The sequence below is a fragment of the Mizuhopecten yessoensis genome, unplaced genomic scaffold, assembly GCF_002113885.1.
Source record: "Mizuhopecten yessoensis strain PY_sf001 unplaced genomic scaffold, ASM211388v2 scaffold923, whole genome shotgun sequence".
In the NCBI taxonomy this organism is placed as follows: domain Eukaryota; kingdom Metazoa; phylum Mollusca; class Bivalvia; order Pectinida; family Pectinidae; genus Mizuhopecten; species Mizuhopecten yessoensis.
This window is the reverse complement of record NW_018403789.1, coordinates 59,151-77,936: the sequence shown is the minus strand read 5'-3', so window position 1 is coordinate 77,936 and position 18,786 is coordinate 59,151. Positions and strand designations below refer to the sequence as shown.

The 18,786-nt window shown below is 39.4% G+C and overlaps 2 protein-coding genes across 5 annotated transcripts in view; both read left to right on the top strand.

The window, feature by feature from the left end:
• The window catches only part of LOC110455327 (nischarin-like), a 39,889-nt gene extending 33,762 nt beyond the window's left edge, over positions 1-6,127 (top strand). For all 3 annotated transcript variants that reach the window (XM_021505411.1, XM_021505418.1, XM_021505425.1), the window contains one exon: positions 186-6,127. In XM_021505411.1, coding sequence (XP_021361086.1) covers positions 186-2,730 — 2,545 coding nt within the window. In that variant the 3' untranslated portion in view covers positions 2,731-6,127. The remainder of the gene's footprint in view (positions 1-185) is intronic.
• An 8,743-nt stretch (positions 6,128-14,870) lies between these two features.
• The window catches only part of LOC110455306 (inter-alpha-trypsin inhibitor heavy chain H3-like), a 45,550-nt gene continuing 41,634 nt past the window's right edge, over positions 14,871-18,786 (top strand). The window contains exon 1 of one of the 2 annotated variants that reach the window (XM_021505387.1): positions 14,871-15,235. The gene's annotated coding sequence lies outside the window, so the exon portion shown is untranslated. The remainder of the gene's footprint in view (positions 15,236-18,786) is intronic. The other variant, XM_021505368.1, reaches the window with a different exon arrangement.

The following is an 18,786-nucleotide window of genomic DNA, read 5'->3' as shown; positions in this document are numbered from 1 at the left end:
TTGTCATAACAGTTAGTTTACATGCATTTGATGTTTAGAATTTAAAATTACTTTCCTTTGTAGACTCAGATTATCATAATGTTTTGATATACTGTTTTTATGGAACAGTGCGAATCCCGCTCAGTTAGTAAGCTGCTTTCCTTTGACATAATCAATATGGTTTATCACAAATATTTCCTTTGCAGAAAATCAAAAACGGAAGTGAAGGAGAGAAGGCGTAGTAGAGGACATTCAAATGAAAATTTGCCTGTCATCACCTATGTCAACATTGCAAAATTACCCAACCACAGAAATGCCGAGTTTGTGGCCTGGCTTCAGACTCGGTTATTCGGTTCTAACTCGGAGGACCAAGCGATTGAACAGCTGGTGAATGTGATGTGGTGTAATGTTGTCCAGTTTTCACGGCAGGAGGACAATATTCCCTGCTGTGCTGTGCTAACAGAGCGTCGCCTCTTCCTCCTTCGTCTCAAGCATGGCAGTTGTGGCTTCAGCGGAGTACCAGATCTTGAGACATTCTATATCATGCCCCTTAATAATGTGCAACAAGCTCTGGTTGGTCCTTGCTACTGCTTTATTAGACTTGAAGAGTCATTTGTTGGCCCAAGTGGAACATTTGTCCTTGAGGCTGCCGATTCTGACATAGGAAAAGCTTTCACAGATGATTTACAGGTCAAACTGCATTTGTCTGATTTGGGTAGTATTGATATCGTTAACTGTTCTCAAAATTCTGATATGTCAAAACAAGTTTTTTCCCAGGAGGATGACGAAGGACTTTGCACTGGACGTGTAGTGGTATCGGCAGTTGTCTCCATCAGTGGTTCCGAAGAATTTGCATTATTACTTCTTTCAGAAAATAAGGTGTATCTCATTCAACGTGACTGCTTGTTTTGGCCTAGACCAACATTCATTGATAAACTAGAAGACATCAAATTAAAACCTCATTTCACTTATTTACAGCAACATTCGGTAATGACGAATATTAGTGATATAAATATTGGTGCAAATGTTCACAGGACGCGAAAGCATCGTCGAACGTCGTCCTTTCAGAGCAAAAATCTTCTAGTCCTCTTTGAACCATTCGACGTATCAATGGTTTTTCATGAACTGATAGGTGCAGTCGGGTTTCAGGTATGCTTCTTATCGCAGAAGGCAAGAGACAGTTTCTTAGATCAGCTCACAATCCTGCGATCAGAGCACACTCATAGAATGTCGCCAACTATCCGAGAGGAGCCGGAAGGTGGAAATGAGTCATCTGACAGCTTAGATGCTTCAACTGATGCTACTGGCAAACCGAAGATGCAAGAGCAGACCACTGGATTTGAATCATCTGGGGAAGACTCGCAAAATGCAGAGGTTGAGGTTAGACATGTTCGATCAAAGACTATCGCCAATATGACTTTGAATACAAAGACTGCAATGACTCCCCACATGTCAAGAAAGTTTGATCTGAACTACCTTACACCTGAACTGCAGACACAACTTGAATCGTGTATCCGCTCTCACACTCTAGTGAAAACTCTCTCACCGAAATTACAACTTATGATGGAAATGAAAGGTGAGGAACTGGCTCAGTTCTTCCACAGCGATATTGCACTAATAAGCACCGAATCTGAACAGCTACATTATGTACTGTGGGTTGTGGTGGTGCCATACAAGGATCCGCACCAGGAGATCATCAGCTGTGTGATGATGAGCTCGCGAGCGATGTACTTTGTATCTGATAGAGTTGTCAAGTCACCATTGGTTGAACGTCAGGCCTGGATGACGCACGCCAGACACAAGTCTGATTCTTTGATAGGCTTACAGAGGAAGCAAGTTGACAAACACCACAGTTCGGGTATCCTCCACAGTAGTCAGAAAGACAGTACAATCATACGGTGTTATCACGTGTTCCACTACTCTGAACTGCGACAGGTTAATGTCGGCCTCTTTGACCAATGTGTTCGTTTGACTGGAAATGACTCTAACTCGACTTACACACTCCTGTGTATGGACGGCCTCATTACAGAAAAGTTCATGCGGCAGCTCACCACAATGCTATCCATCTTTGCATCATCACCGATGATAGATCGAAGCCCAGCTGATGTTGAACAAGATTTCTACCGGGCCTTTAACAAGAGGACTAAGACCACACTTGAAGGCATGGAGTATTTACATCCCAGTAAAGTTCCATTCATTTATCCAGGCGAGGATACTATGTCTGACCTTTTGTATATCATTACTGAACGTCTTCAATTGCCGCCCCTGTCTCGAAGGAAGGCAGATATACTCATGTACATACTTTGCTATGTCGCTACGTCTGAAAGTCATTGTGGTGCAATTGAGAGTATGGAATCACGAAGTCTTGTCCTGACCAACGATTACATTTGTCTGATCCATGAAGACGTGGCCAGTTATCCTCTACCGGACTTCGCCAGGGGATTGCCCAACACAGCTAGGTATCATATCACCGACATCCGCAAAGTAGATTCTTTAAAGAGAGTTCTGTTCTTTCGCGATAACTCCCAGAAGCTGACACTCATCTTTTCTGATGAAGCAGAGGAAATTGTGGTCGACACCTCTGTTGAACATTTCAGTGCAGATGAGAAGACGTGCGGGAGACCGTCACTTCCGGAGGTGGGCCTGACTGTTCTTGTTCAGTGTGACAGAGACATAAATAAAGTTATGCTACTGCTAAAGAACCAATGGAGGGATCTACACGGAGATGAACTGGAAATACACATACTATAAATAGCTTTTTTATTGTGAGGGATATTTTAGGTCTATCAAATTAATTCCTAGCTAGCTATTCATGAGATAACATATTGTTAGGAGTAATGAATAAATAAAATTGATCTTATGGAGTAAAAGTTTGGGGAATTTAAAAACTATAATGGATTTACCAGAAATTAACTGAAAATTCAAAAATATAAAAAAAAAAACACCGCTGTGGTTGTGAACATATTATGGAAGCGTTATATTAATGTATGTTTTGGAAAAGCATAAACATTATTTAGCCAACTATAACCTTCGCATATTTTTTACGGGCGCTTATCAGATGAGAAAATCATCCTTCTAAAGGTCATAAGGGTAGTAAAATGTGAAAGTATTTATTATCATCTTAGATGGACATTTTTTTCGGGGAAAAATCCATTATCTACGGTAGTCGGATGAGCTCCGTGTTACCTTTTAGGATGTAGACAATTGCTATCACGTGCTGATAATGAGATGGAGGATATTAGTTGTCATCTATGTCTGTCATTTGATGGAACATTACATTGACACAAGAAAACGTTTCACAACGTTTATCACATTCCCTTCGGTTATCAACCGACACATCTTGTGTTCACAGTGTTTTCTTGTCATATTTTATTGGAAGCGTAAATTGAATGTTGTACAAACTGATTTGCATAATGTGACGATGATAGGAAGGTTGTAACAACTATAAACTGCAGTTTGTGTTATTTTATTGGATGACGATGCTGTTTTTTGTCGTCACTGAATATAGCTATTCACAGTGTTCAGTGATTATGTCGCAAATACGTAACAAGATATAGGTTGTTAAGCAACTACAACATTTGGAATGTCCTAAATGAATTATCTATCGCCAGCGGGTATGCGATACTCTGTGAAATCGACAACTGATCTGCAAGACTTTCTACTATGTGTACACTTTTATCCTATTGTGGGCGTCTGACTCCTCAAACAAATGCCGGCATACTGTTATAACATGATGTAATGATTTACTTTTATGATTAGAAAGTGGGATATGTTAAATTATCTAAATTACTTCAGGTATTATTCTATTACGAGTTTTATTTATTCTAGACACGACTCAAGCAGTACATCGCTCCTGTATGGGACAAACAAATAAGAACTGCCTCTTTAGTTTTTCTTTTTGATTTATTTATCCCTTTGCTTTATATTTTGTATTTCTAGCTATTCCCAACACTCTTTTTATTTACACACGACATTATCTTACTTTAAATACGACCAAGTTTATATGTTCCCAGCCAGCCATTAGTCTCATTTGGATTGTCACTCTAGAGATTGTTTCACACGAGATATTCCTGGGTAGTTTATTTCGCAGTAACACGATTACGGACTGTTTCTTTGATGTAAACTGTTTTAGAATAGTATTGCGTTTGCTGTCAAAGAAGCTAATATCATGTATCTACATTAGCTCTGCCCTCTCACTTGACTTTGAGACCGAAGCTCTGCTATGAGGATCATTGCGTCATTACAAATGTGACGTCATAGTAATTACGTTGAGAAAAGCTTGCATATAATGACTGTTGGGTGTTCGATTTGTTGAAAATCAACCATCGATTTTGAAAAGAATTTGAATCTTTTATGTCATTTTTTTGTTAAGATCAATGGAAAATATAGATCTTGTGTAAATTATTGCTGTTTTAATATTCGCAGTTCGACTACAACAACGTAAAGCGCGAATTCAAATACATTGTTTCAGTAACTTTATGCAATGGTTTCTTCAGGGACCAGGAAGTAATGCCAACAGTGTAGATAATAAAAAGATCGTCAAAGATTGCTATCGGCTCCTTTATCGAGACAGAAGAACAAAAAAGAAATATAATAGAATATAACTAATGTTCAAATACAATATCCCCCCGGATAGCGTGAGACCAGTGGAACAATGGTATATACAGCTATATTGATATAGAATCAGTCTCACAAGTTGTTTGCTATTTTCTTCCGATCTTGTTGACTAAGTGGACATTACAACATTGTAAGTTGTCCGATAGTTGCACACACTGTAAATCGTATTTGCTGTTGTTGGAATGAAACAAATATTGTAATCTGTTGATCTGGGAACCTATTGTCGTGTAGTTTGTACCTGATTTGCCATCTGTCTTATATATGTGAGATGACCGATAGTTTAAGTCGTTAGAGTTGTTCATTGAAGTTATATTCGGACGTCAATCATGTTGTCTTGCTTTTTTTCTGCTATTGTCTTTCCAAAATACGAACTGCAAATCGTTTCGAAATGAGGCCAAACTATTTGTACTTGGCGGAGATTTTTCGACATTGTGTGGCGCATTAAGTTTTTCCTTAACATACGATCTATGACATTTGGCAGACCAGTTTATTTTTTCTTTAACCAGTTTTCATTTCGTCTTTGTCATTAGAGAGCCAATATTTCGTTTTTACACAAATGATTTACTGTAAAAAAGGAAATCTCTATTTTTCAGTACTCTGTGGAACAAATATCTGAACAGCTTGCCATCAGTAGATATACTCTCAAATATTGAATATTACATTTTATGCTTCTTACCTTTTTTTGTAGATAGATCTGTCCCATGAATTGATACCGACCATTTTCAAAAATTCAAATATGCAATCGCAAAAAAGCTGTTCAACTAATATCTGTCATCAAAATTTGTTACTTTATTTAATATTTATATGACTAGGCATTACGCAATCCTACTTGTTCCTATTGGTCAGACATACTTAAACCGGTGTCTCTTATTTTTTGTAAGTGTATGTTATGTTTATGTTTTATGGTTGTGTTGACCATAATGTGAAGCCAGTATATGCTTCTGTAAATTCTGTGATGGAGGAACTTTGTCTGTCGAACCAATGCATTTTAGTTTCGTCAGGTTTTATATACTTTCTTCCTAGTTGAAGAAAGCAAACTACGGACATAGCATCCAGAGGTTCTGTCTTTCCCAAAACAACAAACTGGTCGATTTGGAAATTTGGATTTAGATGTATCACGTTCGCTTATCATATGCTATCATTAGATGCATGCTTTTCTAATAATTATAACCGATTCAAGTGATTAATCTTGAAGCCTGTGACTAAGTTAAGTTGCAGAAATACGTTTGAGTAAGCCATGTGCTGTTATATTCTGTAATAGGAAAGTCACGTTTGTCTTGGTTGAAAATTGACAGCGTTTGCATCAGAAATATAGTTTTATTTAACGCAATCTTCTTCTATCAAGTTATTGAATTTCGCAACGGATTTAGTTTAAGCCCACCATCATCTGATGGTAGGCTATTCAAATCGTCCGTGGTCCGTCCGTCCGTCAGTCGTCAGTCGTCCGTCGTCCCTCCTTAAACAATTCTTGTTTATCGTTATTTTTCAGGAAGTACCAGAGGGATCTTTCTCAAATTTTATATATAGGTGCTCCTTGTTCCCTGGTTGTACATGTTTACTTTTGAGACTGATCGGATAAACCAAGTGGCCCACAGGCAGCCATCTTGGATTATGACAGTGAAGGTTTGTTATCGCTATTTCCCAGGAAGTACTGGAGAGATCTTTTTCAAGTTTGATATGAAGGTTCCCCTTTATCCATTGTTGTGCATGTTTACTTTTGAGACTGATCGGATAAACAAAATGGCCGACAGGCAGCCATCTTGGACTATGACATATGATTATTGCTCATAACGTATTGGAGTGATCTTTCTTAAATTTCACATAAGGATACATCTTGTTCTTAGTTATGCATATCAAATCATATTGGCCGCCCATCTTGTTACATTTTAAGTTTATTATCGCTATTTCTTAGAATTTACTAAAGGATTTTGTTTTCAAATTTGATATGAAGGTTTCCATTGGTCCTGAATTGTGCATGTTAACTTTTGAGGTTGATCAACGGATTGATAAATATAGCGGACAGGCAAACTGATTAAACAAATAAGAGTAAAGAGGAAAGAAAAAATCGACCTAACATAGAACTTATGAAGATGGTACAATGGTGGGCGCCAAGATCCCTATGGGATCTCTTGTCACGATGATCTGATCAACAGGAAGGTCAGTTCCTAAAATCATGTCTTGTTGGATCCTGTTATCAAACACAGTGCTATAAAAATCAGTTGCCAGAGATAAAGATTAAAAGCTTTTCAAGGTTTTTTTTGTTATACACTTTTTGGAGAATCAAGATACACAGATTTCCCTTTCACCATTTACTTGTTCTATTAAATGATAACTTAACCTCTAATCGGTGATGCTATCGACGTGGTTCCTTGGTTAATTTCGTTATTTGACGAGGTGACATCATGTGGTATACAACAATTCATAAATGGCTTATTTATAAATTTTATTGTAAATAGATATTATTTTGGCATGAGAAGTGTTGTGAAAAACACGTCTGATTCACAGTGATATATGTTGATTTTGTACTCTCATTTTGTTGTGATCACTTACGAGGCATTCTATTGCAGTACGTCAGAAAGCAGAGGATGCTTTAGTACTAAATTAAACACACTTTTTATTTATTGTTTGTTTTGTCTTTTTCATTAACAATGTAATCCATTCGCAATATATATCGATGTCACAGCAGACCTCAAGGAAGGGGCCGGCTAGGTCCTGACGCCTGCGAATGTGTAAACATTAAATTATGTTGGTGACTTTGAGCTCCATACATTATTTTCATTTCAGCAATGATTACCATAACTATTTCTGTGCCTTTTTCGGCCGGATTTTTACTCAACGTATCCAGGTGGTGTACCGCGTGGTCCGCCATCACTATGTTTACTGTCGGCGGTTCTAGGTCACAGGGGTCAAATATGTTTAAAACATTTAATTAACTTCGTCTGAATAACCAATAGGCCTTGGGTGCATAAACTTGGCAAGTAACATGCTGGGATAAATTGCTACCAAATTTAACCAAAGATAACCTTGATTTATATTCAAGGTCACAGGGGTCAAATATGTTTAAAACCTTTAAACAACTTTTTCTGAATAATCGAGAGACCTAGGGTAATGAGATTTGTCCAGTAAGATGCTGGGTTGAAGAGCTACCAGGTTTGTTCAAACAAATGACCTTGACTTATATTCAAGGTCACAGGGGTCAAATACGGTCAAAACATTTCAACAACTTCTTCTGAATAACCAAGGGGCCTTGGGTGATGATATTTGGCCAGTAGCATGTTGGGATGAAGGGCTACCAAGTTAGTTCAAATAAATGACCTTCATCCATTTTCAAGGTCACAGGGGTCAAATATGTTTAAAACCTCTAAACAACTTCTTCTGAATAACCAAAATTCCCAGGGTGATATTTGGCCAGAAGCATGCTGGGATGAAGGGCTACCAAGTTTGTTCAAATGAATGACCTTGACCAACTTTCAAGGTCACAGGTATCAAATGTCTTAAAATCTTCAAACAACTTCTTCTCAATAACCAAAAGGCCCAGGGGACTGATATTTGGCCTGTAGCAATCAGGGCTACCAAATTTGTTTAAATGAATGACCTTGACCCACTGTCATTGTTTGACATTCAAAGTCACACTGATATTCTGCCTGAAGCTGTATTTTAGTCCACTTTTAAGATTACAAGTGTGAGATTAATACCAGGTGAGCGATGCATGCCCATTGGGCCTCTTGTGTTTTTACATCAGGTCCCCAGATATTTCTCCTTGCCAATTGAATTCCTTCTTCAAGGGATTGCGAAATCTGGCTTCCTCTAAACCAGTCGATCAAGGAGTTCGACCGCTTGTGGACTCATCAGGACAATGTTCTTCGAGGGGTTCCATCATCCAAGCCGGCTCCCACTACTTTGACCCTGTACACCGATGCGTCCATGACGGAGTGGGTAGCGTACCTCGACGGGCATTGCCGGTCGGGGGAATGGTCTGGGGAATCTGGGCACATCAATGTGCTCGAGATGAGAGCTGTTCTGTTGGCTCTGCAGTCTTTAATGGGGATCCTGCATTCCAAGTTGGTTTGTGTAGCTAAGGACAATTCTACAGTTGCTGCGTATCTGGAAAGATGGGGAATCAGGTCTCACACCCTGTGTGCCCTCACTATCCTTCTTCTTTGCCAGGAGATTAATTTGACAATTTGTGTGAAGAATTTTCCAGGCTGGTTGAATATTCTGGCGGATACTCTTTCCAGGCGCCGCCAGCCGGTATTGACAGAGTGGCAACTGAATCAACCGCGGACGCTCTACACTACCGCCCTTCAACCTGGTGGTCAGGGTGCTACAGAAGTTTCGGGAGCATCATTGTTCCCTCCTCCTAAAAGCGCCCATGTGGCCGAGGCAGCATTGGTTTCCAGAGCTTTTGTCGTTTCTTGTGGAAGCGCCCCTGGCTCTCCCTCTCAGATCGAACCTCCTCTGACAGCCTCGGTCTAGGACAATTTACTCTCGCCCGGAGATCCTCAAACTTTACGCGTGGAAGCTATATCATGAGGCCTCGCTCAGGCGGGCTTTTCTAGGGAAATGACAGATCGCATATTTTGATCAATTAGGTCTTCGTCATCTGCCGTTTACCAGTCACGATTGAGGAATTACTATGATTGGTGTGTCGGCAGGAAATTTGATTCGATCAAGGCTACTGTCCAGGTGTTTGCAGACTTCCTTCTCTGGATGTTAAGGGACCGGAAAGTTGCCCCTGGCACTATCGCTGGTTATCGTACGGCTATTGCAAGTGTGCTCTCTGTTCATGGTAGGCCGGATGTAGGCTCGTTCTATTTTTCTGCCTTGGCTAGGGAGTTTGGGTTTGACAGGCCTAGGGTCTGGCAGATGGCTCCTCAGTGGAATTTGCTGCTGGTGCCTGAATCGCTGATGCGGGCACCTTATGAGCCTTAATGTCTGCTTCCTTGAAGTTTGTTACCTACATGGCGGCATCCCTAATTGCCCTGGCCTCAGGTCGAAGGAGGCGTGATATCCATGCCTTGAACTCTCACCCATACTGCTTCCAGTGGTCAAGGAATTACTCTGCCGTTACCCTTCTTACTGATCCTGCCTTCATGGCTAAAAATCAGGTTCCTTGCTTCACATCCGATCCTAATTAGACTTCCCTCGTTGGGTCTGAGGAGCTGGATAGGTTGCTTTATCCCTGTTGGATACTTAGGTTTAACCTCCTCAATCCTCAATGCTGCCTCTTTGGCTCTTCTGTATGTTCTTCCTTTCAGGAGGTCATGTCCGCTCTATCTGGCGCGGACAGACTTCCTTCACAGATTTTTTTCTCCGGCCCTTCGCTTCTTAATCCGATTGATTGTATTCCCTCGGACCGGTGGTGTTTCAGTGATTTCCGTGGTTTTAACTTGTATGCTATCAGGCACCTCGGTGGTACACCTGCTCGTTGCACGGGAAGGTATTTCCATTTTCAATTACTTTCGAGGCGTTTGTTGTGGGGTTCCTTGAACCCTTTAACCTACCTTGAGCATGTCCCGAGTTTGCTCCGTTAGCCTGGCCTGCCTGGATTCGAAGCCTCCACTACGGTAAGACGAATTCGCATACTATAGTTTAAGTAATTATTACTGATATCGAAATGAAATTGATGTTTTTGAAGTAAAATAAGTTTTCATGATGTAATACCATAACTTTATGGAGTCTCACCCTGTATTCCTCCCTTTCCATCCAGATTCGGCTGTCTTTAGGCTCCATAAAGGGGGTTTGAGGAAAGAAGATCACTCCGTGGCTTTGTCGTCGAGATATGGGTTACGTGACGGAAGGTAGGGCGGGGTATTTGGATGTTATGGAAAGTATTACATCATGAAAATTGGTTTTACTCAAAATCCTCAATTTGCAAGGAGTATCTTACCTTAAAACATAGCTACGGGATTGAGCAAATATATATATATTTTGTATGAAGTTTCATAAAATATTAAATTTACGTATGTCTGCCTTATCATTGCAAGGGATGCTATTATCATTGAGGCAATAACTGCTGAATGATGGATATATTGCGATGGAACACCATAACTGCCTGATATATGTATAATAATCATAATAGACGTATACACTGATGAACCTCCGCATATGGGGAGCAAAATCTAAGATTGTGCAATGTGTCGAACGAGAATTTGGATGCAAAGAGATGATACATCTGGACACCAAGTCCTATTTGCAAGAGACAGATAGTCACTCTATGTCTAGCCGCCTGGATAATTGCTTGGCCAATTGATGCTACCTTTACATCCGGGTTCTTCTCGCTAAATAGTGTTTTCAAAAGAATTTGAAGACTTTCTGGAATGCAACCAATGTTCTTTTCGGTGGATGCTAAGTCGGAAGCATCTACATACATTTTCCAAGTTATCGGTGGATAGGATGTCACTTCTAAAAAGCTTGGCTGCTGTCGCTATTATAGCTCGCTTGTCGGACTCTAGATCATTCTGTGATGGGCGTGTATAAAAAGACTGTAAAATGGATTTTGCTGTTCTTTTAAATGTTACCACATTGGATTTTCTCTGCATTTCTGTGACAACTATTTCATCCCCAAAATGATCAAGTAGTTTTGTCTTCATAAGCACCGTGCTGTACGCTTCTTCGTCGTGGCTAAATGTACATTTTCCCTTCATGATAGCAACTAAGTCTGCTATGGTCATCTGGCCATCATCATGATCCTTTAGATAGGTAGCTACATCCAGAAAAGTCTGGTGGCAACTCATCGGTCGTCCTCGACTAGGGTAGCTGTTTTTCTGTATTTCTCTATCTGTGGTACATAGGCCAGTGGTATCTGTTTACTACTGCATGATTGATGATAGACTGCATCGGCAGCGAGGAGGTCTTGCGCAAACTTAATCCTACCTAGAACCTTCGTAGCCCAATCGTCATTTCTTTCTTTACACAAACTGATTATTGTTTTCTGAAATCAGTTGTCCTCACAGGAAAAACGTCATTTCCTCTTTTCTTTGCTACATTTTTGGCACTCTGGCCACACAACAGACAATGGTCCTTGAACTAAACTCACTTTCGGAACGCAAAATACTTGCCTTTTTGTCACTGCTTGTTGGATTTCCTGTCTTGCTTTTCTTGGTTGCTGTATGTCTGACGGCAGTCTTTGTGAATTGATGCACCTGCACGCGTGGTAAGTGTATCCCCACGCAGTCTACTTGCGTTGTTGATGCCATCGCTACCTTTATCTCGTAGTACGACTGTTGGTTTCCCATTGTCTGAGAACTCACCACACAGCACACATCGGCTCATTTCCAATGTGTGGAATTTCTACATTGATGAGCCTGAAATACAAATTTGAGATAATTAAATCCAACAACTCTATTGTAAGCTGTATGCATTAGCAAATTCCTAAGCAAACATATTCATAAAATAATGTGTTTATATCTATATTTAATTATTGATGTCCTCTACAATTAAAATTTAAAATGAATTAAAAATTAGATTAAGAAAAATATATATATAATGATAACGTACAAAATGAAGAAACAGATTGAAATAATATGAAATAAAATAAACTTAACTAAACCAAACTGTGTCGTGGAAAACGTGTGGGTCTCATTGGTTGAATTCATGCACAGATGACGGCCAAAACATACTCCCCGGCGGTATGAAGGTTGTCATATATTTATGCCATTAACAAATTAAGGAAAAAAAATATTTCTACATTTTCTATCGAAATTATAACACTAAACTGCACAATACTTTCGACAGTGATGCGCCAAAATTCTTCTATAAAGTTACGAAAATGTCTGTTTTATTTTCCTGATCAATGTGTATTTTCCGACGAATTGGGTTGTATAATGAAGCCAATGGTAACGCTAAGTAATTATCTCGATGTACACAACATTTTGTTCAAAAGGAAAGAAAAGCAAGAGGAAAAAATTAAAAGCAAGGAGAACGAATTAAACGAAAAAAAAGAAAATCAACTTAGCATTAACGCAATAAAAGTATACTGTAATTGCACCTATGGGCTTCTGTAGATTTTATTTTCCGCATAGATAAGGCGTTATAAAAACACACCATTTTATTATGTTTTCTTTCAACCATGACAAATTTCACATCTCAATTGCATAATTTGGGTTTGGTATTGCAGGAAATGCTTCCATTAACTTGAAAAAATAATTCAATAGGAGATATTAACAATAAACATGCCGCCGAATAAAAACAACAACACTGTTCGAGGCATGTTTCAATTTTCTAAGCGTATCGTCCTTAATTCAAATGCAAACATATTTCGATATGAATTAGACACATTGATTAAGTATTAGTTATTCAACTTGTTTGTCTCACCTTCAATATTGTTTGTCGTCACTATAAAAAAAATACTGGCAGCAGAAAGTCATCGTCTGCAAAACAGCCAACAATCAATCGGAGTGATCTCCCTTTGTACTTACGGCAGCCTATAAATGCCGTTCACTTTCCCGAAACATGTACAAAAATAGCATGGTAAAAAATCATCATTTTCCGCTGCTCCGATTTTTGCCGATTTTTAGTATGTTGTTAATACACGGTTTACGGATGAGTTCCAATTAAAACATGTTCTGTTGCAATTAGTTTGATGTTAAATAGTAAAATGACTGGACTATAATGTCAGTGACTGTGTGGTGCTTCGTAAACATCTCTCGGGTAAAGGTCAAGGTCGCGGTCTAATGTCAAATCATTTTAATGACAATCTGTGCCATAACCTCTCAGCAGTCAACCCTTTCGCCACTGTTGACCATAATGGACTCATTCAGATCAATATGCATGGTAGAGTCTACAAAAGTTGCATAGAGGTGGAAGGGTTACACTTTTTATTGATAAATCTTTCTTGGTTAATGTATTAATACTTGTCTGTGATCGCCTAAAACTCTCATATGTTTGTATCCCTAATTTCGCGAAGTTACCTTTACATAGTATGCCATAATTGTCCATGTACTACTTAAATTCAATCTTGCTTACATAGTTATTTCCGGGGTCATAATACATGAAATATTTAACAAATCGTATACCTGTGTAGTATCTTCAATCCTAAGTAAAGGTCACAGTAAGTGGTGAGGGTCACTTCATTATAAATCTTCACGGGACCGAGACTTCTAAACAATCAACTGTGATTTGGTGAATTCCCTTTCTTCTGAAAAGCTTAATGCATATTTAATTCGGGTCTGCACTGTCATAGTAAGAAATCAAAAGAAGCCGGTAATGGAACAATAATTGGTGGGACTATTTTAATGAAATATCAGAGATGTCTGGTTCTTGTCTAGATAGTTAATTAGTGAAGCAGTGACCTGGAATTGCTTTTACTTCCAAATAGTCAAAAATTAAAGATATCTTACTTATTCATTAATAATCCCATTGTTGTTTCAATAATAATAATAATTCGAGATTATTATATACCGCTTTATCACAACCTAGTTCGTAGGTCGTCTCAAAGCGGTTCACAAATTATTATCCGTGGTTATAGGGCCTTTGCAACCAGCCAATACTTTTTTCAACTCCCTGGGGAGCATACAGCCGGAGCTGCCATTTCGGCGCTTACAGATAACATTCTACAATTCTAGTACTGACCAACCACGTACTCATTTACAGCTGACAAGAATGGAACAAGCTGAGTAAAGTATTTTGCTCAAAGATACAACACAGTGCCGTGCCGTGCGTGCCGTGCCGTGCCGTGCCTCGAACCCGCAACCCTTCGGTCACGAGCCCGGCGTCCTACCACTAGACTACCGTGCCTCACATCAATGCATTACGTGGTTTTATAATATTCTGTTTAAAATAGTTGTACTGAAGTTTTTAATTATCAACATTCTGCTCAATAATGACCATTTCATATTAGATATGTATTTATGTAACTACTCTATCGCTGACACTGACAATAACAGGTTTGGTTGTTTCAGCACGTTATCAAATGGACTCCAGAAGGATCTTTTGATCTGGGTAAGTGCTTTACACGTTTAGCGTTATAATTGTAAACTTGATACCGAAAGCCGATCTGAAGGTTGTCAAAAGTGCATGTAGACAAGCTCTAACAAATTATTATATGAGAAACAAATTACGGTATTTTGAAAGATAGCATCAGGATATGCATTCAGGAAATGCACAGAAATGTATGCACCTAGTTGTGCTTACCATAGGTTTTTCTTGTATTCATCTGGAATACATCTACGTTTCATATGGCCTTCATATGGAAGCACACTTGATCTTTCTGTCAAATTACTTGCCACTTTATTCTGAAACCGAGCCTTTATTATCTGAATTGTAAGGAAGGGAGTGAAAAGCTATTTCTGCAATAGCCTAAGCTCTGTGTCTACTTCTGTTGCATAGGCGCAAATATTACACACAAAAACAACTAATTTGAAGCGCAAACCTGGAGTAAATTGCATGTTGTTATCATCACTGATTCATCTGCTGTACTTGATCGGAGAGAACATTGTTTCTCCTAGTGACGTCTGTGGAGTATTTAACTGTAAGCCGCATTTCCTGGCCAACAGACAAAACGTCGAACCTGATCAGAATTGTATCGTTTAGTTGTTGGTATATCTCTGTATGGGTTCTTTGTTGGGGTTATGGTACTCCGGAATCAGAAGATGGATATCAATGCCCGGAATTAAATCACACCGTCTATAGATAAATGGTGAGTTTGTTTTCAATGTCGTTAATTTAAATCAGCCGCTTCAATTATTTTGAATTATCTTAATTATTCAATTTACAAATATTATCTTTGAACAAATTGTTCAATTCAATTTAGGACGGTGATTTAGAAAGTATATATACGAGCAGTTGATTAATATTTCGAAACTGAATATTTATCTAAAATAAATATTTTAGTTTCCTTATGTTTTGGTGAACTAGTTAGGGGCCAGATAGCCCGAGTGGTTCAGGCGTCTGACCGTCTACGATCACCAGCCCTCTACTACTGGGTCGCGTGATCGAGGCCTACGTGGCGCAGTCGCCAGGCACCTGTTTAATTTTCGACAATGCATATATCAGTTTAGCATATAAATATCTCATTACACATAGTTTTTAATAATCCATTTGAATTTAATGCCTTGAAATACAATGCAAATTATAAGTTGGTACAACTTACCTGAAAATTATCCATTGATTTACTTGGAGTTTTCTTCGTCGTTTTGGTTGGTTTTCGAATAAGGTTTTATATTCAAACGTAATAATTCATATGTTTGTTGATAATGTGAATGATAGGTATAGGATTTTGTCGACATTGGTTCCGTTTGTGGTACTTGTAGATTTAATATTTTTTAAATGTAATAATTTCGCGCGCCATGCTTTACCCGTCATATGAAATGGAGACTCGTTAAACGCCAATGTATGCCGTCATTTATTGAACGTTTTATGATATCATGTTTTACTCCAATATCAAGCCTCGCTTTTATAAAATTTCTTGACCATAAGAAAGATGAATTTTCCGTATGGCATGAATAAGAGAAATGATTTTTTTTTTTTTTTTTTAATCAGATATTAACTTTTATTACATACTTACTAATAAATACGGGTTTTTTGTATATGCGATACGACACAATTACTCTAACCCATATCAGCCCTCTCAGTATCACACCCCAAAACCCGTATCAGCCCCTGCCGTATCACACCCCAAAACCCATATCAGCCCGCAAAACCCATATCACACCCCATTTGGAAAAAAAATCGTTTTTCAATATTTCAAAAATGAAAATAAATCATAAGATAGTAGTTTTTATTAGTAAGTATGTAATAAACAGAATAAAACACCCTTTTTCCAAATCACACCCAGTATCAACCCTTGTCCAATATCAGCCCGCGGGCCTTCGGCCCTTGGGCTGATATTGCAGTCTCGGGTTGAAACTGGGTGTGATGTGGAAAAAGACATGTATTATTCTCTATCTAATATTGAATTAATAACAGAAAAAAGCAAATATCCAACCTGTGAAAGGAATGTTCAAATCTGAGAAAATATTTATGTATAAAAACTTAGTACACCTTCCGCGATAGCAAGGGGCCAAGTAATATATCAATAAAATGAAATAGCATTTTAAAGGCTGGAAAGATATGCACAATTTACAAACAGATATGATGGAATGTTTGTATACCAGCGAAAAAAAGAAACTGCATGCGGAGAATTGTTATAGAACATGTATTACCAAATGTATATACATTAAAATTCACACACATGACCGAGTATGACATATACACACTATCGGTGTGTCATTGACAGTTTTTCCCGTGCAGATTGCTCTCTATAGGCATTGAACAGTTTGCACGTGTTTCTCGTCGAGCCATCCAATTCGACAATGAAAGTTTATTTTTCAACTGTTGGGTCGCTCTGTTGAGACCAGTGAACAGTAAAAACAGCATTATAACGTTTTATTTTGTGATTAATGCTATGCCGAGGCTCAATGAAAAAGACCGCCTCCGGATTATTGGTATGCTTCAAGCTGGTATGGCCCAAGCCGTTGTCTCTACACGTTTTCATGTCCATCGAAACACAATCCGGGATTTGTGGAGACGACATCAACAGTTTGGCCACGTCGGCGATCGACCTCGGGTGGGACGTCCACGGGTGACGTCACGTCAACAGGACAACCATATTCGGCTTGTCCATTTGAGACGGCAAGTTTGACTGCACGGACAATCCCTGGGGTGCTACCAATAAGCCCGAGAACTGTACGGAACCGATTGCGTGAACGAGCTATCCGTCCGCGATGTCCTGCAATCCACCCAGTTCTTCTGCCACGTCATCGTGTATCACGTCTGGACTGGTGCAGAGGGCATCTGCGATATACTCGACGGGATGTGGCAGGCATTTTGTTTACGAACGAGTCGCGAGTCCACCTGGATAGTAGTAACGGAGTGTATCGTCGCGTTGGAGAACGTTTCCGTGACGCGTGTGTGGTACAACGACGTTCTTTCGGCGGAGGCAGCGTTATGATTTGGGGCGGCATCACAGCCAACGGGAGAACGCCTCTGTTGGTTGTTAACGGGAATTTGAACACGCTACGTTACCGTGACGAGATCCTCCGGACCCACGTCGTTCCATTCGTGCAAGGGCAGCAAAGCCACATTACGCTACAGCAGGACAACGCCAGGCCACACACAGTTCGTGTCGCTATGGACTTTCTTGCCCAGCAGAACGTTGACGTGTTGCCGTGCCCTGCTGTATCCCCCGATCTGTCGCCCATTGAACACGTCTGGGATGAAATGAAGCGCATATTACGGGCATTACCTATTCAACCGGTGACGTTGGCTGATTTGGCTGCAGCGTTGGTACAGATCTGGAGTGCCATCCCACAAGCATTCTTGAACCGTCTGAAAGGCTCCATGCGTCGACGTTGCCGCGCTTGCATTCAGGCAAACGGTGAACATACGAAGTATTAACTTTGTGAACTCAGTATTGACCCCTGCTATGTTTACGTCACTCCTGAGCGAAACTTATTGACTCCATAACGTGGAAAATGGAATGCAACTGTTAATAAATAACAAATAAATTGTCCCTGAAAACCTTGTTGTTCAACGTCATACACATTTATTTTTATAACACATTTTAGGCATGCACAGTTTCTTTTTTCCGCTGGTATAGCTTTGCTTATGAACCAACCTTTTGTTATTATATACATATGGTTTCGAGCGGCACAAGTGCATGCAGTGTCTTAAGTGCACATGCACTCTTAGCTTCTAAGTGTTAAGACTATCATGAGCTGTGGAAATACATTGCATTAATTTCTGTCTCTTAACGTTATTACTACTTGTACAACAATAGGGTGTCTGCAAAGGTTGGCGTGTGTCGAAGTCCTACATATAAGGCTTGCGTGTTGGAAGTGATATCGGTAACTTGAGTGTTATGCTTTGTTGATAAAACGCGCATATGTACGGCAGATTGTGAACATTCACTGTAAACAATATTCCTTAGAACGATTCCCTGTGTTACGCACATTATCACGGAAGAATATATAAACCACCAGCTGTGTTTTAACACATGTTTTATACGTGCTTTATATGTGTTTTGTGTGCTGAATGCGTTATACGTGGAGGTTTAGGAAACGTTACAAAGCACAGTTGTGACTCTACCATATTCATAGTCTTGATAATGTGTGACGAATCATATTCAATAAAACAGTTAAAGCACACTGTTGCAGATATCGTCAGATATATGTGGCATCATCATGAAGTAGAATATTCTGGTATGTGTCT